At 38.0% G+C, this 23,448-nt stretch overlaps 2 protein-coding genes and 1 long non-coding RNA gene across 6 annotated transcripts; 2 read left to right on the top strand and 1 right to left on the bottom strand.

Annotated features, from left to right (window-relative positions):
* Window positions 1–83: 83 nt before the first annotated feature.
* Window positions 84–12,079, top strand: LOC144628628 (monoglyceride lipase-like). Of its 4 annotated transcripts, XM_078486767.1 has the most exons (7): window positions 86–343; window positions 7,934–8,040; window positions 8,680–8,816; window positions 8,898–9,008; window positions 9,928–10,020; window positions 10,525–10,740; window positions 11,720–12,079. In XM_078486767.1, exons 1-7 carry the CDS (start codon window positions 231–233, stop codon window positions 11,819–11,821), a joined length of 879 nt encoding a protein of 292 aa, XP_078342893.1. In that variant the 5' UTR covers window positions 86–230; the 3' UTR covers window positions 11,822–12,079. The 4 variants fall into 4 exon arrangements, with proteins under 4 accessions (XP_078342896.1, XP_078342893.1, XP_078342892.1 ...); XM_078486770.1 differs by lacking the exon at window positions 8,898–9,008 and having other exon boundaries at window positions 84–343; XM_078486766.1 differs by having other exon boundaries at window positions 8,680–9,008.
* Window positions 9,004–14,919, bottom strand: LOC144628652 (uncharacterized). Its single transcript, XR_013566280.1, has 3 exons — window positions 14,881–14,919; window positions 14,759–14,849; window positions 9,004–9,648 (listed from the first exon to the last, which is right to left on the bottom strand). It is a non-coding gene; the product is annotated as an uncharacterized LOC144628652 (long non-coding RNA).
* A 1,206-nt stretch (window positions 14,920–16,125) lies between these two features.
* LOC144628621 (monoglyceride lipase-like) lies at window positions 16,126–20,935 on the top strand. Its single transcript, XM_078486758.1, has 7 exons — window positions 16,126–16,485; window positions 17,971–18,077; window positions 18,512–18,648; window positions 18,783–18,893; window positions 19,525–19,617; window positions 19,969–20,184; window positions 20,834–20,935. The coding sequence occupies exons 1-7, from the start codon at window positions 16,241–16,243 to the stop codon at window positions 20,933–20,935; spliced, it is 1,011 nt and encodes a 336-aa protein (XP_078342884.1). The 5' UTR covers window positions 16,126–16,240.
* The last annotated feature ends 2,513 nt before the right edge of the window (window positions 20,936–23,448 follow it).

Below are 23,448 nucleotides of genomic sequence, written 5' to 3'. Positions count from 1 at the left end.
CCCCAGCGCAGCCAGGCCAACACGATTATTCGCGACCCGCCCGCGGCGAATATTTTTGGTCGCAGAGGTCACGAATCAGTCAAGCATGTATGCATATTTGTCAAAAGCACTAGCATTTTAACACGCGCGCTTCAGCAAGCCGAGCTTGTTTACGTTTTGCTGTTTCCTTTGCACCGAAAGTATAATTTTTTGCAACTTTTTTTGAAGTTAGTTGCGAAGCAAACCTTCAAATGACTAGCCCTCAATCAATAAAGCTTTCTACTACGGAGGAAAGCTCGTTTAAGAACGCCGATGGGCAGAAAATTTTCACAAAATATTGGAGACCCAGCGAGAAACAACCCAGGTATGAGAATTTATATATGATAGGCACAATAATAGTGGCTTTTTAACAAGCGGTTAATAATAATCTCTCGGGATGACGATACCGTTAAATTTTGTTAATTAGTCAATACTTAACAAGTCCAATTCCACAAAGCTGTTTAATATAAAGCTAAGGCCTATCAGCCTTCCGCGACTAGCTTTGGAACATGGGCAGGGATTTGCAAAACAAATTAACTTATATGGTAATCAAAATTGTAGTATATGTATGCGGAATTGAAAAGGGATCTCATCAGGAAAAATATTTCGGCCTTTAAGCCTGGTTTTCACTAGCGACGCAGCCACAAGCGCCATGATAACAGCTCTTATTTCTCCGTGAAAAAGGCCTCGACTCAATCAAAAGCACAAGCGCATTTGGATGCTTGTGCTTGCGGCAACCACAAGCGCAAGGGTCAAAATTTGTCCTTTTTGCGTGATTGCGCTTGTGCTTGCGTCGCTAGCGAAAACCAGGCTTTAGTCATTGAATGCACGCAAGATAACAGATAAGCTTTTAAACAGGTGTGTTAAAAGTTTATCTGAAGCTGAATTTGTAAATTAATTTGTGTTTTATTTCCTACCAGAACTGTTTTCCCGCACTGCAAGAGCAAATTGCAAAATGAGCTTTTATAATATTGACTTTTTTCGACGTAAGCATTGTTCGAATTAAAGCTGTTTTAGTTAAACATTTTAGAATAATCAAAGTGCCCGTTGGGCTGTCTCGTGTTTCAGATCAGTAAAGTAGCACCCGTTGCTAACAATCATATAAGCTCAGAAAAACCATCACCGGATTCTACAATATTAATTCTCAAATTTCATTCTCAAGCATTTGCAACAGCCTGTGCTATACGAGCATCGCACCATGTGCCCTTTCTACACATTCTACTCAAATAGTCAAACCAAGACTGCCCTTCCAAAAACTCAACAAAATCTTCGCAATGATTTCTAAGGTATTCAACAACTGCAAAACGCACTATCTAAAACGCACTACGATTTGCTACTTTCATACTTAAAGGAGAAGTTCACTCCAGAATGGCCATTTATTTTCTTTACGCCAATAAAAAGTTTATACAAAGATATTGTATTCACCAAAATTTCAGCCTGTAACGTGCGCTATAACCCTACAAAATCTTTCTCTGCAGTAGCCCGAACCTCGACCACTGAACGCCGCCATCTTGGAGCTGATAATGTATGCGTGACGTCAAAGAGCTCAGCCTGAAGTTTGGCGGGAAAATTAAATAGTCGAAACTCCTTGTTTCTTTGTAGTGGCTTTTGTTTGCCAAAATCCCTGTTTGTGCAGCTCCGTGTTGCTCAAACAGAGCTCCAGGAGAAACAAAAATCTTTTCAACGTCTTTCAATATCTAAAAGAAAATTGCTCAAGAATGGCTTATAAGAATGGACAAATATTTGTGTGTTCCGAAAACTATACGGAAGACTGCTTCGAAGAAGATCACGTCTCCTACGTGAAAATACCCACACACAAAAAAAGAAAGAGCCAGACGCAATACCAACCAATGATACGTTTATGTTATTTCACTTTTAACTTACGTAATTTCAGGGAGGATTTTTTATCAACCAGAGAAACTCTTCTTGATCAAATATAAGATCGCAACTCCCAAGTGAGCTTTATGTCATTTTTTGTAGTTGACTGACTGAGCTAGAAATGTTTGAATTATTTCATTTTAGATCAAGCAAAATTTTAACTTTACTTATTACTTGTTTGTATCTTTTTCTCTGTCTTTTCCCTTCTATATTTATTTACATAAACAACCCAGTCATAGCATTTTAACAACTTAGCCCGTTTTGTTATTTCTATTATGAGAAGCTAGTTTTTTTTGCCCATTTAAGCAATTTTTGTTCATGCTGTATTTATATATTTTTTTTCTGGCAAATAAAATGGTTGTTTTTGTTGTTGATTAAACGTAGGTCCCCGATTAAACGCCGGGTCAAAACTGCTAACTTTTAATTAAACGCCGGGGGCGTTTATTTGTGGTCGAGCAAATCAGTAAATATATTCTCTTAAATAGCACTGCTACGACAAACTGGTACGGGTTGCTACTTTGGTATTTTTTTATAATGTTCAAGGAAACGTCTGGCTTAAAATAACTGGGATGGATGCTGAAAACAAAATGAAACAGCAATGTTCGCGTTCGTGTTGTCATGACTGACGCACTGTCGGTTTATAACAGTGGAGGAGGACGTTTATAACCGGGGAGGACGTTGGCGACATTGCCGTTTATGGACTCATTGGTTGTTTATATTCTGTTTGTAACAAATCTTGATTGCAACATGCACGTGCCGTATGCAATACTGTTACTTTGGTAATAATCATCCTCGGAGACCCAGGAACAGTTTGTCGGGCGGGACGACGAGAAAAATCGTAGTTCTCGAAGGATAAATAATAATAAATCAACCTGAAAAAATTACAGATAATTGCACTTCTTTAATAAACACCGGACCCCGATTAAAAACCGGCTTCAAATAAACGTCAGGTTTACCAGGGCAAGTTTGAAATAAACGGCGGGGGTGTTTGATTGGGAAAATACGGTAAGCAAAATGACTATCCTCTATTTTTTCCTTATTCTTTCGCCTCCTTTCGCTTGCATGTCGTTTGAATGGAGTTACAGAAGGAGATTTCTTAAAAATGGTTAGTATTGTGTCTGGCTTTTTCTTTCTTTTGTGGTTATTTCCACGCAGGAGACTGTATCTGTGATCTACTTTGAAGCAGTCTTCCACATAGTTTTCGGAACACACAAATATTTGTGTCCGCTTTTTAGCAATTGTTCTTTTAATTATCGGAAGATGGTGAAAAGAAACACCTCTTTTTGAATTTCTTGGAGCTCTGTTTGAGCAGAATGGAGCTGCACAAACAGGCATTTTGACAAACAAAGGCAATACAAAGAAACAAGGAGTTTCGAGTATTTAAATTTTCCCGCCAAACTTCAGGCTGAGCTCTTTGACGTCACGCATACATTATCAGCTCCAAGATGGCGGCGCTCAGTGGTCGAGTTTTGGGTACTTCAGAGAAAGATTTCGTAGGGTTATAGCGCACGTTGGAGGCTGAAATTTTGGTGAATAACATATCTTTGTATAAACTTATAAATGGCGTAAAGAAAATAAATGGCCATTCTGGAGTGAACTTCTCCTTTAATTACTTACTTCCCTATTCGCCATCGGCGCTCAGGGCAGCAAATGACTTGCTACCGAGTCAAATATCTGGTGACTAACACTTCGAAAAACGAAAACAGTCTCCATTTCCACCACAATCATAGACTGCAGCTAGTCGTATCTTTTGCGAACGCATGTAACACACTCGGTCTTTGTATAACAGGCCCGTAGGGAGGGGGGTGCGATGGGTGCGTTCGCACCCCCCCCCCCCACGAGCCTTGGAAGTCCGCTCATTGTGAAAAAATATATATATATATATATTAAAATAAATAAATAAATAAATAAATAATTAAATAAATAAATAAAGGGAAATGGTATTTCTGTACTTCGACTATTTACATTCAATATGGTCCTTTGGGTTGAAGATCCACCATTTGAAGATTCGTGTGGTATATTTTAGACCAAATTGTGTGATTATAGGTTAAATTCAACGATACATTCTACCTAATGTCCTTCATAGTCGAACCATTCCAAGTGCCATTCGAAGTGCCATTCCCAGGCGCTACCAAAAGAGAGGAGACTGGGTACTTGTTGGGCTCGGAAACACCCAAGGACAGTACTAAAAGATCAACAAACCGACTCTGGCTGATTTATGTAATAACCATTTTGACACTAAAATGAAGAGACCTATCTTTTTCCTGTTTTCCTTCTATGTGCTGCTGTCATTTTTAGCTAAATAAATTGTAAACTACGTTTTTGAGGTTCTGTTTCGAAAAATGTGATTTGAATTTAAAATGTACTAGAATTATTGTCGTCGTTTTCTTCACTTTTACCTGCCTTTTTTCGTGCCACAGTCGCTCATACGCACCCCCCATGAAAAATCCTGGTTACGGGCCTGTATAATATCTTAGTACGACAGCGAGAGGTCTGGCGCCAATGTAAAACTGTGAGTGGGACTGGGGAGAGACGCTAAAAGTTTTTTCTCGCCTCGCAGGCTCACAACGTTCGGCGCATTGCGCCTTTCAACGACTTAAGAGAACAAACGACTGTTTTGCAGTCTACCACAATCACAAGGAACAAGACCAACTGCACGTAATCTATTTCTAAGTTGTGAAAACGAAGTACAATCATAACATTCCCTGTTATTCACCGTCATGTTTTCACCGAAATTAACAATAGGCCATAGGACCAGGAATCTTTTCAATACACCACACATAAATAACATTTTATAAAATACAGAAAATTTTTTATCATAACTAAATTTCCAAAACCTATATGCATTATTCCAGAATGAAGAAAATGTAAAACTTCTATATTTTCATCCTTCCCATCACCCACCGCTCGCGCTTCGCGCTCGCTCAAAATCCCTGCCTCTCTCCAAAACTCTCCAAAATCCGTGCGGCCTTGGAAAAGCCTGTGAAGGAGGCAGACGCATTCTGATTAGGTTAGAATGGGACATCTTTCATCAGCCCCTTGAAATTGCCTGGATGGGGGAAGGGATATGGGACGGAGATAATGTAATCTCTGGTTTTTCTTTCTACGTCATCTGCCACTTGACATTAATTGCTCAGATAAGGCAGGAATGATGGCGGAGAGGGATTTTAACTACATACGTAATACGCATTTTGCATGGGTCTAACTCGATAATGAATCCTCACTTAGACAACAAAACAAAATAGAACCGGGCAATAAGAAATGACTAGTACAAGATATAAACGAAAGAGACAAGTTATATTTTACGAGTTTTTAGTATTAGAAAGAAAACAGACATTTGCTTAGATGATATCGGGAACAGGAATTTTGTTTACCTTAGCGTAATACGCATTTTTTCATTTTGTATGAACCATTTAACTCAACAAGAAATCCTCTCTTAGACCACAGAGCAAAATAGAACCAGACAATTAGAAAGGGCTTGTACAAGATATAAGTTAAAGAGACAAGTTATATTTTATGCGGTTTAGTGTAAGAAAGGAAACAGACATCAAAGCGGTGTAAATAAGCAAGCAGCCTTTGACCTTACTGGCGGCCCAAAGTATCGTATTCGTATATCGGTTGTCACGCAAAAAAGGAAATAACGCTACTAGGCACGTCAATAAAGCCACAGGGCTTCTTGTTTGTGTCTTTCTTACTGCGACGAGTTGACCTTTAGCATGTGTCTTAGTGAATGGGGGAATTCAGGGAATTTTGAACTGTTTTCCAAAATGGTTTAGTGTAATACTCGAATTGAACACACGCAAGGAAAAAAATGTTCAAGGGATCTACAAGTTGTTTTTTAACTAGTTTAATCAGCGCAAATTTCAACTTGCACCAGCTAGTAAAGGCACACATCTGGTTCGACTATTACGGTCTATTACATCTTTGAAATCCGAATCTAATCAAAGATTGAAACGACAAAAAAAGTTTTTTTTTCTGACATATTGTCGACATACCTACAGTTCTGTATGATTCTGTAAGGAGCAATCCTGTTTAAGAACAAAGCCGAAGATGAGATACCACATCAATATTTCTGTTTGCGTGATAACTTCACTTAATATTCTCCTTTTGACACATTATTTGACATATCTGAAAACTGCTCTGACGTCAACAACCCTCGACCCTAACACGCGCCAAAATGGTTTTCTTGTAACGCAAACAGAAATTTGACAACAGCTTTATCTTCAAATTCATACTTTAACAATACCCACCGCAAATATAATATCAAAACACAAACCTACCGTAAAGATAAATTCATTTTCCATGTAATAAACTACCTATTTAAGCAACATATGTGAGATAAAATCTCCTTATCAGATTTGGCGGTATTACTAAAGATAGTACTTCATGTAATATATTACATTATACACATACCTCATAATGCAAACATTTACACTATATGTCTCACACGTGTAAATAAGCACTTTTAAAACTCGACAAGAGAAAACGCGCAATACGAAGAACAGCATCCCGATGCATCTTATCAGCAAAATGTATCTATGTAAATATGGCTATTTCTTACCTTGTTTCCTTGCTACTTTATCACTTCGTTACCTTACGAGAGGTCTTACACAAAGCACTATTGTGAGCTACCAAGTCTACTCGGATAATCTCGTGTTACGTCACGGTCACGTCGTTCACGACGTGACCGCGACGTAACACGAGACAAAAATAAGCGATAAAAGTAAAGAACAACGTTTCGCTGTCTTCATGACAGCATTTTCAAGTTCAATGCAAATGTAAAGTGCGATGGCTATTTATGAATATGACTTTATAATAGAGCGTGGGGAATGTAGTAAAGTATTTTGAATGTAATTAGAGGTACATCCCTACCTCGAATTACATTCAAAATACTTTACTACATTCCTCACGCTCTATTATAAAATCATATTCATAAATAGCCATCGCACCAAATACCTTTCTAGCTAGTTGAGCGCAGCGAGCACATACAGCTCTATTACATGTAAATTCGAGAAAGGTTGTCGGCAAAAAGCACAAAAGTGCACGCGACAAGACTGAAAGGTAGTATGGGTAGAAGTAAAAAGCTTCTGCACGTGCTGAATACTAATAAGAAGGCGACATGACAAACGCAAATTTGCACGTTTTCTCTCTCGTCAGACATGTGGAAACAAGGTACTTTTAGCCACTCTGAACTCAAAGGCATACGAAAGTAAAAGCAAAGCTACAGAAAAAGGCCTTCAGAGGGGAAAAACAAAATCTTCACGTGCAAAAATACAAACTTGTACATTTCCGCTAGGCCAATATGCAAAATTACAGTGAATACCCAGACCACCTTTCGGTCTTGTCGCGTGCACTTTCGTGCTTTTTCCGACAACCTTTCTCGAATGACTCGAACTAGCTGTAAAATATGAAATTAACGCATTTTTGCCGCAAAACGCATTTCCTGGGCCGATGGAGTTGATTATGAAGTGACAAGTACAAATTATGTTAATTATACCGCTATTAGTTGGAGCTTTTAATATATGGTCATATATTTCACGGGTGTTTAACAAAATAATTAAACGTTACGTTTCCTTAACACTGTTTTTTAATTTAGCGTAAAAAAAGTAACAAAAACAAAATGTAGCAATTTTAATGCAAGGAAATCGCTATAAAACCCTATAACCGACAAAACAAAACCAACAAAAATCTCTTTTCGCACTTTTCAATGGTTTCTAGTCTTGTGATGTGAAGGTAACGTTTTGATTCCAACATTTCAGGTGTTTATCGACTCACGTATTTCACAAATATTGGTGAAAGGTAACATTTTGACGACATAGGCCCCAAGTTGGGTGAGGTTTTGAATCGAAATTGTCCGCTCCGCCCCCCCCCCCCAAAAAAAAGAAAACCTACCCTACATTGGCCCAAGGGGAGGGCACTGTATGTTACTATACCTCCAGAACGGCCTCTTATTTCCCTCCAAGGGACCAGAAGTTAATAGGAAGTTTGAAAGAATGAACTGGATGGTTTAAACGTTCTTTTTTTTTTTTTCAAAAAGGGCATTGGTCTTCATATGTCATGGCTTTGGAGGACACTGTTCACGTTATGAAAAACTTGGAAGTGCTTTGGCAGATCAGGGCTACTTAGCATTCAGTCATGATCACGGTATGATTAATCTTCCCCACCCTTTAAAGACGGAATTTGATGTTGTGTCACTCATAAACACAAAGCCAGGTGGCTCCAGAATTTTTCAAAGGGGGTTGCTGTCATTATTATTTTAGCTCCAGGGTTTTAGGGGTAGGGGGTAGATGTTACCAACTATTTTAACTTCATGTAAGCTAAAGTCATCAGCATTTTTTCCTTTTACTCAGTGTTATTTGTCCCTATTGCTCTGGTGGTTTAAGGGGGATGGCTAGCCCACCCCCCTCGTGGATTTCCCCCCCCTGACACCAGAAAATTTGAGCAACTAAATTGCAGGCTAGTAGGAACAAAAATGATGATAGGCCGGCCTTATTGGCCAATATTTCGACTAGCAGTACTAGTCTTCTACAGGGCCAGAGTAGGAGTATTAATAATATATTTACCAGAAAAATTGATATGGGTAATCACTGATATGATATGATATGGCAACTTTATTTTAACACGGTATTTCCATCAGCCTTTCTAAAAAACTTTAACCTACCACAAAACAAAAAAATACCAGGAAAACAGATTGCAAACCTTTTAAAGAGCAGAAAAAAACACTATTTGAAAACATTTACAGCGTAGTTACTGTGTTTTCAGGAAATCTTATTGATTTTTCAGTTGGCCATGGCCGCAGTGAAGGTGAAAGAGTCCAGGTGTCAGATGCTGGCTGTTATGTCAGAGATGTTTTTCAACACATTGATCAAGTCACTGCAATCAACACTGGAATACCAGTGTTCATTTTTGGTCATTCTATGGTAAGACAGTGTACAGCACTGCAATTGTTGATTTTTTTTTTCAGAACAGTTAACAAATTACCACATTTTTCTACTTTTCAGGGAGGGTCAATTGCCATTGTGTCTGTCATAGAGAGACCTGATTTCTTCGCTGGTGCAATTTTTAGTGCAGCAAATGTGATAGTTGATCCAGCTGTGGCCACCACCTGTACGGTAATTAACACTTGTTTTTTCTAGACTTTTTCTCTCTGTGGAAGACGCATATTGCCTCTCTTCACCCAGGTGTATAAATGTGTACCGGCAAATTTAATGGTGGGGATAACTTGGCGATGGACTAGCATCCAATCCAGGGGAAGTAGAAATACTCCTAGCAGCTTAATGCCACAGAAACCAGGATAAGCTCTGGTCTGATGAGCCACTTGGCTCGACAGCAGGCTTTACCTTACCCTTTCTCTTGAATAACCACATGTTGCCCAATTCTTAAATTCTTCTTATTTTTTTCTTTGTCCCATGCTCGTGTCATTGTTGAACAATTTACTACACTAAACAGAAACTTGTTAAAAACCCCAGCTGGTGAAAGGCCGACCAGTATACAAAACATCTGTAGAGGACTTGAATGGCCGATTCCCTCTATGGCGCGTGCCTGCAGGGAATCATGGTAGTTGTATTCATCGTTGCTAAGTCTCGTGCATCAAACCATGCAAGCGTGCCATAGAGGGAATCGGCCATTAGGAGCCACCAAATACAAATCCAGCTGGTGGTAGGAAGGAGGATTTGAACGTACCACAAGCTCAACTTGTAGGTGAAGTTTACCAAACCATGGCCAGGCCAGTGCTGCTTTCTAAACAGGAAGCTAATGAAAGAAAATAAAAATAGTTAAAAATAAAATCAGATCATATGTTCACTGGTCAGGGTCACGGTGTTGTGGTTTTTGAGCAAATAAAACATTTTACTCTCTTTCACAATGTAATTATTTTGTATGACAATTTGTCCCTGGCAAATTATCAAAATGTAAATCTGTGTTCAGCTTCATAAATGATTTCTTTCCAAGGGCCATCACATGCAATGTGTTGCTCTATATTTTGATCAAAAATGCAAAGCAATAATAATAAATTTATTGTTTATATAACAGGTGTTTTTAGCAAAAATAGCTGCATGGATTGCACCATCATATCAAGTCTTGCCACCCATTGATCCCTCACTTATGAGCCGTGATACTGAACAAGTGAGTCCAAGAACATGGTCTATACTTCTAGTAAATGAGGCCTTCCAAGGGGGTTTTCTGATGTTGCTTTGCAACTTGTTTCCAACCCACTTGTTGCCTATTTGCTGAAAGAAACGGTGTGGCTGTCGCAAATATATGTGCTAGTTTCTGTCAGCTGTTGGTTCTCTGGAACAAGATAGTCGCTACATTTTTGGCTATTTTGGAGCAATGTCACCTGTCACCAAAACCCTTGGAAGGCCTCGTGAATGTTATAACGATTAAATGCCAGTGAAAACTACGTCCCAAAGTCACACTGTCAGTCAGGCTAAGGTCTGACCAAACTGAACAGTAAACAAACAAAACAACAAAAAATGCAATGACAACTATTGCAGAGTACTGTACAGTACTTGTAACATAACGAAATATCATCATTTCATACTCCAGGAAAAATTAAAATTAAAGCAAAAAGTATAAAAAACCATCAAAATCTGTACAAAAAATATTGAACATGATTTTCTCTTCAAGGTGAAAAAGTTTGCTAATGATCCACTGAACTGGCATGGGGGAAGGAAAGCCAGATGGGCCAATGCTATGTTAGAGGCCCTGGATAAAATTCAAGGCAAGATTTCTACAATAAAAACACCATTCTTAGTTGCCAATGGTGATGCCGATCAGCTTACGAAAATGGACAGCCCAAGATTCTTGTATGAGAATGCTCCAAGTAGTGACAAAACATTCAAGGTAAGATTTCTAGCAACTTATACAATAGACATTGTAGGTCTGCAACACATGTATAGGGACAGATGATCTACAGCATGCAGGCAAAGAGATAGACAATGCAAATAAAGGCTTACAGAATGCGACTCAAATTTTAATAAGGCAAGTTATCATATGATCATGATACATCGTCATGTTGGTGTGAGCTGGGCAGCAAGAGAACTTTTTTCAACTATTCTCAAAAAGCTATCTGGTCCTGCATGAGTGAGAAATTACTGTCAAAGCAATTCAACCATGAATGCAGGGAAAATCTCTGCTTCAATGATTTTGTTGCTACCAGTCCGATACAAGATAAAACCACAAAAAAATCTGAAAGGTTGCCATTTTTACTTGGAAACACAAACATGAAAGGAGCTATGTCACGGAATTTACAGTCATTTTTCTGATTACTCTCAAATTGAAGGGAACCTCAAAATAATAGTTTTCTAACGCAGGAAAACTCCAACGGAGTAATAAAAACTTAAAAATAAACAATGAAGGTTTCGACTGCTGAAGATTAAGATGGATTACAAATGACAAACTTGAAAAAATTGGCCAATTTTTCAAGATGTATTGATTACTCTAGATTACTTTAGCTAATACAAATTTGTAATAATTATACTCTTTTCCATTTTAGAGTTTTGGCATAACTAGTGAATGATAATTTTAAAAAAAAATTCTCTTGATCGACCTATATGGTAATGAATATCGTTTTAAATGTCAGAATGTATAGACATTCTAGTTTCTTAAATTCCTCTGACAGACTGGACTGTTCATGTGCCTCCCACTTTACACTGGCATCCATGCAGTTCCCTTGTGATTTTTTTTTTTTGCTGTGCTCAACAGTCGAAGAAAATTACAAGAAAATAGAGGGTCACTAACAGACAATATACAATGTCAGAATTGTTTACCAAGGCTTACATGTTATAGTTTAACTCTTCCTCTTTAACTCTTTGGTTCCTAGGTGTACAAAGACTGCCGCCATGAGCTATTGAATGAGCTGGAAGAGAGTGCTGAGATGTTTGTGAAGGATATTCTTGACTGGATCAAACAACGATTGCCATAGTTTTACTGGCGAAATGAAATTATAGTAGAATCTAGCCTGAATTTCAGATGTCTTCCTCTGGTCCCTTACTCCCGAGAAGAGACGTCTGAACAAAATAGCCGCTAGTGCTGTCCAGTGACATCACTACCCGAAAACTGGGTAGCGATTTTGATTGGTTGATTTAAAAATCTTCGCATAATTATGAGAAATTATGAGTGAACTTCAACATAGTGTTCAGTATTTGAGTTGTAATGATTGAATCTAAAACTGTTTCAATTTACCTACCTGGCAGGTTTTAATTTAGCGGTGTTCATCGCTTTGACATGCAGTGATTTTCCACATTAAATTTTCTCGTTTTGCCAACTAGCCGCTCGACACTTTAATATGTAGCTATATGTCCAACAAGTGATTTCTGATATTCTTGTACTGAATTCCTTTTCTTGCTGCCTTTGTAACCATCTAAATGGATTCATTCAAATTTTTAAAGCAAATCAAGTACTGAGAGTGTATAATCTTGTTCGCGGCATAAGCTAAAGCTTACTAGGAAATATTAAATTTTGAACATACTCTGACCTCTTAATTCATAGTTTATTCCAATTAACTAACCATTAGGACACCATGTCCCATATAAGAGTCAAGTTTGCATGTCGCCTTAATCAAGCAAAGGCATATTGATTATTTTATATAATAAAACGCAAAGAATGATAATAAAATCCATAAACTCCAACACGCGTAATAATGCACCTATCAATGGTTTGCCCCAGGATGGGGGGGGGGGGGGCAACCCCAGGGGAATTTGAAATTTTTTGGAATCCAGAGTTGAATTCCCCACCCCTGGGCACCTAGTGAATGTCAAATTTCACATATCTCCTCTTAAATTTCTAACCCAGCAGAGCAGGAGGGCATTTTGCGTGCGCATGCGTCGATATGGGCTAGTGCACACGACAGAGAAGTTCTGCTATCGATTGTTTACATATTTTCCACAATTTATGGCCTAATTTCTAGCTCAAAATAAAACGTGTTTTAAGTTTTATTTGCTATATACGATACTAAGAGTCATTGCTTTATCTTCTGACAACAACAAGCATAGTTTGGTGTCGGCGTGCCGTTTATCTGATCGACTTTGGCTATGTGTATTAAACATTGCGCGTGGACAAAATGGCGACCGAATGTCGAGAACCTAAACACCATGCCCATGTTTTTAATAGCCTGAAGATCTAAACGGACAAAGCGCTACGGCTACTTGGTACTAAAATATAAAACAGCAGTTTTAACTATACGATGTTATAATCAAGTATCCCGGGTTTGAGCGAGTGGTCATGATTTTGTTCAGATTTGTCATAAAACTGCAATTTAATAGTTCTCACGATGCGAAAATCTCAAAATCTAGCCTTGATCTCCAGCGTCTACCGATGATATATGGAGCCTGAAGTACTTAAACTATCGTCAAATGCTCCGAAGGTAGCTTTAAAAAATGGTCAATTGTGGTAATTGTTAGCTTTCTTTAACGTACGTTCTTGCTGGTTTATTCTAACAGAGAAACAATCGTTTGTGATTATTTCCTTTAACTTGAGCATTGGACAAAATAACTTCACATTTCGATGATACCACAATTATTCCGTTGAACAAGAAAAGAATTACTGCGATCGGTCTTAATTTTAAAGTGTTATGGTAATTCTTTGCTGGTAGACTATTTGTTTACATTTCACTATGTTAATTAGTACATTTTTGGCTCCTTTATCAAAATCTAGCCTTGATCACCAGTCAAAAAATAGCATGAAACGAACAAGCGATATATATATTTTTCAGAAACGTTCTAATAACTGCTGCATAAAATGTCTTAAGAAATAATTTTTAACTATAAACAATGTTATTTTCAATTTTTCATTCAACGTTTATTTCTTTAAGATTGATGTTCATTCTGTTATAACGACTGTTTTACTTCTGTGTCGCCTAAATGTGTTTTAAAGAACTGCAGTTCTTGTTCCAGGAAACCCTGTTTGCCAGTCGAGGGCAAGTTGGCTTTGCTTTAGAGTCATCAGTGAGCTGCATTATCATGTGCAGAACACTCAAACATGTCTTTCCCCTCAGGGAAAACCCTTTTCTTTGGTGGCCGTCCCTTTAGGCAAAAAATCTCCCGACAAGCTATAATATTGCTCGCACTCTGCCTGTATTACAGCAATTGATTTGATGTGAAGTTTTGATCCTAATATAACACACTCCAGCACACGGATAAATGTTTTTCTCTTTTTACGGCCTGTTTGATTTTTGTCGGTGAAGGCTTTCATACCTGTCCCACATATTTTCCCATTATTTGCAACAACGATCCTGAAGCAGGCCAGAAAATCTGCTTTATAAGAGCCTTGCCACACACAAAACACTTTTTCTTAGCGAAATTTACGTCTATATTAAATTATGTGACGATAAACAGTACAAAAAACAAAGTTTGAATCTTCCGCGCCATTTTTATTCCCAATATCACGCGGTCTTTGTACAGCGGTTGCACGCATGCGCACGCAAAATGCCCTCCTGCTACCCAGCAGACCATTTTAGATGTCAAAATCCCTACCCTGGGAGAACTTACGATGTCAAATTCCCGTGGGTTGCCCCCCCCCCAAACCATTGATAGGTGCACAATGACACATGAGAGCCATACCATTTTGTATCCACACCCCCCCCCCTTATTGATGAGGTAAGTCTACCCCCTAAGAAAAAAATATCTAATTGCCAACAGTATACCCTCCTTCAGAAATAACCCGATATTTCAAAACCCCTTCAGAAAAAAAAACTTTTCCCTAACTCCTTCAGAAATATTCGAAAGATCAAAGAATGCCGACAGTGCTACCCGCTCAGAAATGACTTTCAAAGCCCCTTTAGAAAATCTCATCTATACTAGGGGGGAGGATATAAAATATGCAATGGCCCAGACTAAGAACAATAACATGAAACAGAACATACCGTTTTCTGTGAAAGCGTCCAAAAGACTTTTTTTTTTTTGCTTCTTCCTTGTCTTTCCCATATGGATTCGTTGAAGTAAGACACCAGGCTGCTAGTTCAAGGCATTCTGAACGATTCTGAACGAAAATCTCTGAACCGGCAGTTTGTTTGCATAACAGAAGGTGTTTACCATTTACAAAAAATTTCCGGAAATTCCGGATGGGATGTAAATGGAACACGACTTTTTCGGTTCGTTCCACTGGAAAATTCCCGAAATAAACGGTCAACCTGAAAAGGTAGTCCCGTTTTCCCGGTGGAAACTTCCCAATGGAAATTCGTGTTCCATTTACAGATTTCTCGTCTTTCTGACTAGTTCCAAGCCTTTTTCACAGCCGGGTCTCACGGCTCCTCAACTAAAATGGCGGGTCAGTCTTATGTAAGTTCTTCATGGTTGAGTTTTCAGGGTTTAAGTGTTTAAACGAGTGCTCTACTCAAGTATTTGCATTAGTCCTACAAAATATACTGCATCACGATAAATGGTAGGTAAAATTTGTTCCTGAAGCCAAGCCTTCTTTGGGCAAAGCAAGTATATTAAATTCATCGATCGAATATGCTGACAAAGAACATTCAAAAAAGCGTTACTATTGTGGTACAGGTAGCGTCTTATGAAAGTTGCAGCCGCTGCAAGGATACTAATTACCCCATAATCTTTTGAATTTATCAGATTTTCCTCGCCAACTATAAACTTTATGATTTCATTCATCACGGCACTTGAGTATAAACATCTTTCGCGGACGATTCGAGAGAGCAACAGAAACAAAACAGAGAGGAGCCTGTGAGCGAATGAGACCTGTCTAAATGGAACGCACTTTTCCCAACGGAAATTCCCAACGGAAATTTTCCGAAATTTTTTGTAAATGGTAAACACCCAGAAGTTTCTCCAAATTTGGTGACGGATACTTGGTAACCTGGCCTCATAGCGTAAGCGGCCGGCCTGGCACGTGACGACTACATGCATTTCGACTAGGGTAGGGTGGGGAAGGCCGAGCGGGGGTGGGGCGTATTATACCCCTCTTCTCTTTTCTTTGACCAGTAAAAACCCTTTAAAATATCATTTTAGACGGCTGACTTTGAATGGGGAGAGAAGTTTTATACTAAGCGGGCCAGGAATAGATGAAGGGGTCAGATGTTTCTCTGGTAGCCAGCATAGTAGCGATGTGGGGGGGGGGGGGGGGCTTTCAACACAGTTTTGTCAGGTTTGAAGCTTTTCAGGTGCCTGCAATTTGCTAAATAATTTTGTTATGCTAGTAGAGGGTAATGGATTTAAGGCATAAATGATTTTTAACAATATTTATATTTTTGGGCTTTTCCCCGTCTTCTCCCTTCCCTACCCCCGCTAGGCCAGCACGATTTTTCCCGCCAAATGTTTTCGGACGCAGTGGAGCAGGTCACGACACCTCTGCGATCAAACACCAGAAATTTGCATGTGTGCATGCATCATAAATGAGTTGTTTTGTAAAAAGCGCTAGCATTTTAACACGCTTCAGCAAGCCGAGCTTGTTATGTTTTGCTGTTTCTTTTGTACCGAAAGTATCTGCAGTTTATGTTAAAGTTAGTTGCGAGCCAAAAGTTCACATGACTAGCCACCAATCAATAAAACTTTCTACTACGGAGGAAGGCTCGTTTAAAAACGTCGATGGGCGAAAAATTTTCACAAAATATTGGAGACCCAGCGAGAAGCAACCCAGGTAAGAAACTTAATTTACGTACATGATAATCACAATATTAGTGGCTTTTTTACAAGCGGTAATACTATTGGAATGACCGTCGAATTTTGTCAATAAGTCTTACTTAACAAGTCCGATTCCACAAAACTGATTAAAGCTTTGGCCTATCAGCCTTCCGCGATTAACTTTACGACAGTGAAAAATTATATTGTAATCAAAATTGTAGTATGCAGATTAAGAACGGCGATCGAGAAAAATATTTCGGCGTTTAGTAACCGAATGCACGCAAGATTGAAGATAACAGATGAGCTTTGAGTTTGAAAGGTTTATCTGAAGCGGAATTTGTTAATTTCTGTTTTATTTCCTACCAAAACTGTTTTCTCGCAAATTATGGTAGAGCAAATTACAAAATAACCTTTACATATTCACATTTTCCACATAAGCAATGTTGACTCTTATAAATGCTATTAACCTTTCTAGTTGAGTGCAGCGAGCACATATGTAGTCAAGTTAACACAGTTTTGTTTAAAAACGCATTTCCTGGGCAATGAACACTGAAAAGCTTATTTTAAGCTGTTCGTGATTTTTGATTAGATCAAGCGACAAGTGCAAATTATGTAAATTTTACCGCTTTTAGTTGGGGCTTTATATTTCACGGGATATTTAAATAATTAAACATTACCTAAACAGTGTTTTTTTTTATTTAGCGTAAAAAAGAAACAAAAACAAAATGTAGCAATTTTAATTTACGGATATCACTATAAAAGCCGATAACCGACAAACCCAATAAAAGCCTAGTTTCGAACTTTTCAATGGTTTCTAGTCTCGTGGCGATGGCCGCCCCGGGCGAAGGAACTTTTACACACGCCCCAGAAGGGCGAGTTTTTGAATTGAAATTGTCCGTTTCCTAAGTGTCCGTGCCCCCCCCCCTCCCGCCCCCCAAGAAAAAAACAAAACTGTCCTACTTTGGCTCAAGTGGAGGGCCCCGGGGGGTACTCCCTATAATGGCCTATACGGGGCGGCTCCGGCCGAGAGGGTACCTTTTTAATGCTTCAGGTATATTAAGGGTAGGGATTTCACAAGTTCAGGTATATGAAAGGGTAGGGATGTCGACCGGTCAGTTTGGTATTTTAAAGGGCCTTCAATTTAAATATTTCGAACAGATGCACCTTATGGCTGTATCATTAAAAAAAAATTTTAAACGCTACAAAAATGACATCAAGACTTCCTGTTTTAGGCATGTCATGTCTTTTCGGTATATGAAAGGGGTACCTTTTTTCAGTAAAAGGTATACGAATGGGGTGCCTTTTCTGTTAAAATAGTATATAAGAGGGTGAAGGCTTGGACTTCGGGGAGGAGCCTCCCCATACAAAACTTTTTTTGAGGAGCCCCCCCCCCCCCTCCTGACCACCAGAGCTGCCTTTTATTTCCCTCCAAGGGGCCGGAAGTTGGGAAGTTTGAAAGAATGTGCTGGATGATTTACAAGTTCTCTTTTTTTCCAAACAGCGCATTGGTGTTCATATGTCATGGCTTTGGAGAACATTGTTCACGTTATGAAAGACTAGGAAGTGCTTTGGCGGATCAGGGCTACTTAGCATTCAGTCATGACCACGGTATGCATATGATAAACCCTCCCTACACCACCCCCCTCTTCAAAGTCAAGGAATCTGACTAAGACCAACATTCGTTAGGGGAGGGGGTAAGTGTCACACACAACACCAAAAAATCCTTATGGGTAATAACAAACCTACTACAAAACAAAATGCAAACCTTGGCCTCCTGGTTATTTGATATTATTTCAAGGACAGGAGAAACCTCGTTGAAGGTCATTGTGTTGTTCAGGAAAATTTCCATACCCCTCCCATGGAAGGTTTTTTGGTTTGAATCCCCCACCCCTCTGGAAATTTCAGTTAAGCCCACACTTTTCTTTAAAATTTTGCTTTTAAGACCCCCAACCCCTTCTAGAATTTCCAATGATCTTCTGTAGGGTGGGAATGGGTGTTTTCTAGAACTGCACATTTATAGGAAATCTTATCGTTTTTTTCAGTTGGTCATGGCCGCAGTGATGGTGAAAGAGTCCAGGTGTCAAACTTTGACTGTTACGTCAGAGATGTTTTTCAACACATTGATCAAGTCACTGCAATCAACTCTGGAATACCAGTGTTCATGTTAGGTCACTCTATGGTAAGTCAGTGCACAGCATTGTATTTTTTTTATATTTTTTATACAGGACAGTTGATGATGATGATGATGATAATGATGATGATGATAAAATTTTATTTAAGTTTAAAAATTCCCACATTTTTCTACTTTTCCAGGGAGGGACAATTGCCATTCTATCTGTCATGGAGAGACCTGATTTCTTCACGGGTGCAATTTTTAGCGCACCAAGTGTGACAGCTGATCCAGATGTGGCCACCACCTATACGGTAATTAACATTAACACTTGTTTTCCCTTGAACAACCACATGGTTTCCCAAGTCTTAAAATAAATAAATAAATAAATAAATAAATTACTTATTCAAGGGTAAAGTATTTAGCACTACTGCATAAATTGAGGAAAACTAAGTATTAAAAAAAATATAAATAAACAGCTGAAACTTGTTACAAAATCCCAGCCGGTGAAAGGCCGATCACTAAGTAAAAGCACAGAGGAGTTCAAAAAATCCATCTTGTGGCAGGGAGGAGAAATTGTACCCCTGACCTCCAGATTACAAGTCCAGCACCAAAACCACTACGCTATGGCACTTCTGCTTTCTAAGTTACAAGAAGTTAATGAAAAGAAAATTGACCATGTGAAAGTTAAAAATAAAGTCAGATGACAGGATCATTGGTCGGGGTCACAGTGTAGTGGTTTTTGAGCAAATAAAGCTTGTTACTCTCTTTCACAATGTAATAATTATTATGACAATTTGTCCCTGGCAAATTATCTTAAATTAATGTAAATCAGTGCCCAACTTCATAAATGATTTGATTCTTTCTCTGTGCTACCTCATGGTATTTGTGTCACTATTTTAATCACAGGTGCAATGCAATAACTTCTTGTTTATACAACTACAGGTGTTCTTGGGGAAAATAGCTGCATGTATTGCACCATCATATCAAGTTTTGCCACCTCTTGATGCCTCATTTATAAGCCGTGATACTGAACAAGTGAGTCCAAGAACATAATCTATACTTCTTGTATTTTTTAAACAAGTTTATATAATTTACATTACACGTGTGTTAAATGCCAGTGATCACTAGGTCCTAACCCTGTACGTCATGCTAAGGTTCTGACCAAACAGAACTGTAAACAAACAAACAAACAAGAAAGAAAAAAACAACAACAAATGCAATGACAAGTGTTGTAAAGGGCCGTGCAACATTAAATGACAAGATGTCAAAAATTAATATCGTCATTTCATACTCTATGAAAATTTTAAATCGAAGCTTAAAGTATCACTTTTAAAAAACCAACAAAACTTGTACAAGAAATGTACTGAAAATTACTTTCTCTTTAAGGTTAAAAAGTACGTTAATGATCCACTGAACTGGCACGAGGGAATGAAAGCCAGGTGGGCCAATGCTATGTTAGAGGCAATGGAAAAAATTCAGAGCAAGAGTTCTACAATTAAAACGCCTTTCTTAGTTGCCCATGGTGATGCCGATCAGATTGTGAAGATTGACAGCTCAAGATTCTTGTATGAGAATGCTTCAAGCAGCGAGAAAACATTCAAGGTAAGACTTCTAGCAGCTTAGATCATAGATTCCAACGGTCTGCAATGCGTGCAAAGAGATAGATGATCTATAGCATGCAGGCTAAGAGACAATGTAAATGAAGTCTTACAGAATGTGACTTAAACTTGAATATAGTATGTTATCATATGATCCCAATAATTTATTTAATAGTCTGGAAAAAGCCATCTGTCCTTGCACATACCAGCATTCATTGTCAAAACAATTACACCATCAATGCTAGAAAAATCTCCACTGATCCAGTACAAGATAATTTAACTGCAACAAATAAATCTGAAAATCTTATTCTAGCTAAAGAATTTATTATAAACTCTTTCTCATTTCAGTGTTTTGGTGTAAATAGTAAATGATAAGTAATGTTGAAGATTTTATCTTGATCAACTAAAATGAAATATTGTGCCTGAACGTGAAGATATATACTAGTCCTCTTTTGTTCACGTGCCTCCTGTTTTGCATTGGCATCCAGTTCTCTAGTGATTCTATTTCTGCATTATAACCAAATTAAATTTAAAAAAATAGAGGGCTGTATGTGAACAGTCTACTGTATAGACAATGATAAATTATATTGTTTATGAAAGCTTACATGTTATACTGTAGTTTAACTCTCAATCTTTAACTCTTTGCTTCATAGGTGTACAAAGACTGCCGACATGAGATATTGAATGAGCTGGAAGACAGTGCTGAGATGTTCCTGAAGGATATTCTAGACTGGATCAAGCAAAGATTGCCATAGTTTACTGATAGTACCACATTAATCTGTTTAAAGCAACACAACAGATTTCTAGTATTTTCCTACAGTCTAACCCATTTTCTAGAGTACTTTATGTCATTATATGAAGGGACAGAAATTTTTACTAGCAGGGAATTGTCTTGTTAACTTTTTTATGCCAAAGACTGATAGTGGTTTTTACATCCCCCCCCCCCCAAAAAAAAAAAAAAAAATGAAAGTAAAGGGTGAGGAAGTATCCACTATCATATACTTCCAGTTTACGTCACTCATAGACCATTATATAACAACTTTGCCAGAAAGACAACAAATAACTTCTTGTAATTAAGGAATCACCTTTTCTTTCCCTAATAATGTTTCTTCACATCAATAAAAACAAGTATAAAATATTCTACTTCTAAATACAATGCTATGACTCGACTTAATTTGTGTCTATACAATGAAGTCAGTTATTATAAGTATCGATTAAAAACTTTTCTAAATAGCACAATATCATTAAAAACTGGGTGAACTGCATCGTTAAAGTTTAAATGTACAGTAAATCAGGATGAATTCTGTTTCTGACTTTGAGATCACATTAAACATGATTTTATTTCCTTAGAGTTTGTTTGTCATCATTTGTGCACAAAAATGCTAAGTAACACTTTGCTTTGAGCAGATATAACTTTCACATTTTATAATACACCTGACAAAAATATACCTGACATGAATTTTACTGCTGTTCCGTGAAAGTTGCCCAACGAAACAAGAAAGTGTACACAACTATGCTGGAAGGCATTTAGGGTAGTGGCATTTTACCATGATTGCTTGATCAACGTTCACGGTGCTTATAAGGCACTATAGAAGGAAAAAGGATGAATTGGTACATTCACAGTTTCTCTTTTCTCTGTAATTAAATGCCATAAACTCTAATCAAGCATCGGTAAACTGCCACTACCCGTTACACCATTTGGCAATTGTCACATACACTTAATTGCTTTTGTAGGACAGCCTTATACTTAAAACAGCTGTATAAATTGAAGGACCAAGAGCAAAAAGAACACATCGAGTTTTGGCGAAATGCAACATTGTCACAAACAACTCCAAATTTCGCACGCAAGTTCGTTTACGTGTGCTCAACACTGCCCTGTATTAAATTTGGCTGGTCTTTCCTTCGTTTTCGAAAAATTACACATGCAAAAAGACAAGGTTTTTGCTGGCGGCATAATAAGGAATTTTCTTTGACAAACGATAAACAAAGGAACCCTTTTGTTCCTTAAAACAATGAAACCAGCAAACGTTTTAAGGATCAAACTATAACTCAAACAACTCTAACCCTAAGGTTAGGGTTAACGTTCCAAGTTAGGGTTTAAGCGCTTAACCCTAAGTATGGTGGCCCAGCATTATCATAGTAAAATATGTTAGGTCTTGCAAAGAAAAGCGTAAGAAATGTGAAGAAACGAAAAATAAAAGCAATCAAAATAGAAAAAAAATGAAAAAAAGTATAATTAATATAAGTATAATTAATATGATTAAAAAAAATAAATCAAATAATTTAAGCACAAAAAATATTTTAAAAAAATTGATTACAAAAAATAAAATAAAAATAATTTAAGCACAAAAAATATTTTAAAAAAATTTACAATCGAAAAAAAAGAAAAAGAGGAAAAAAACATTTAAAAATCATTGTTAAAAACAACATTGAAAATCAACATTAAAAATCGACATTGGAAATCAACATTAAAAATAGACATTGAAAATACAACATTGAAAATCAACATTGGAAATCAACATAGGAATTGAAAAAACGTTATTTCCACGTGGCCCATCGTTATCATAGACCAGGATGCTTTGCATGCATATAAAACATATTTCATCCATAAGAGAGCCCCAGAAGTCATTAGAAGCTCCTGATACACCAGGGTTTTCTGGACAGTACTTGATATGTGCAGTAGGTGATAACTAAAGTGTACATATTGTGAGCACCAGAGAGGAAAACGCAAAGGAAACAATTCATTGTTCATAAGCCAAAGCAGTGGCCCATCGTTCTCGTAGCCCGTGATGACTTTAATCAGCGGACTTCAGCCAGCCCGCTTCAGCGGAGCTTGAGATCCTTGAGACCTGCCATATCGAAAAGAAATCGCCTGAGAAATCCAAAGACTATGTGCGGCGTCCAAAATGAGTAGAATTCGACACCAGCACATCGCACGAGCTTACCGGATAGCCAAAGTGTTCCGCGCAAAACCGTACAAAAACGAAACATACGTACAAAACCGAAGCATGTCAACGAAGCTGTTGAAAAAAAAATAGAAAGGCCTGAAAAGTTACTGGTTTCATAAGAAAAAGAAAGAAAGAAAATGAAAAGCCCACAACAAGGGGTATTTTCAGTTGGTCACCCATCCAAGTACTAACCCCGTACAACGGGGCTTAACTTCGGCGATCGGACAAGAACCGTTGCCTTCCATGTGGTATCAGTAAGATGTAAATCAGCTCATAAAAGTTAAGACCAGTTTTAGTAGGAAAGTACCGAATTTTCCAAA

This window comes from Oculina patagonica, chromosome 10, assembly GCF_052425735.1.
Source record: "Oculina patagonica isolate OP01 chromosome 10, crgOcupat, whole genome shotgun sequence".
Taxonomy (NCBI): Eukaryota; Metazoa; Cnidaria; class Anthozoa; order Scleractinia; family Oculinidae; genus Oculina; species Oculina patagonica.
The sequence above is the reverse complement of the archived record's forward strand: the minus strand, read 5'-3'. Positions and strand labels throughout refer to the sequence as shown.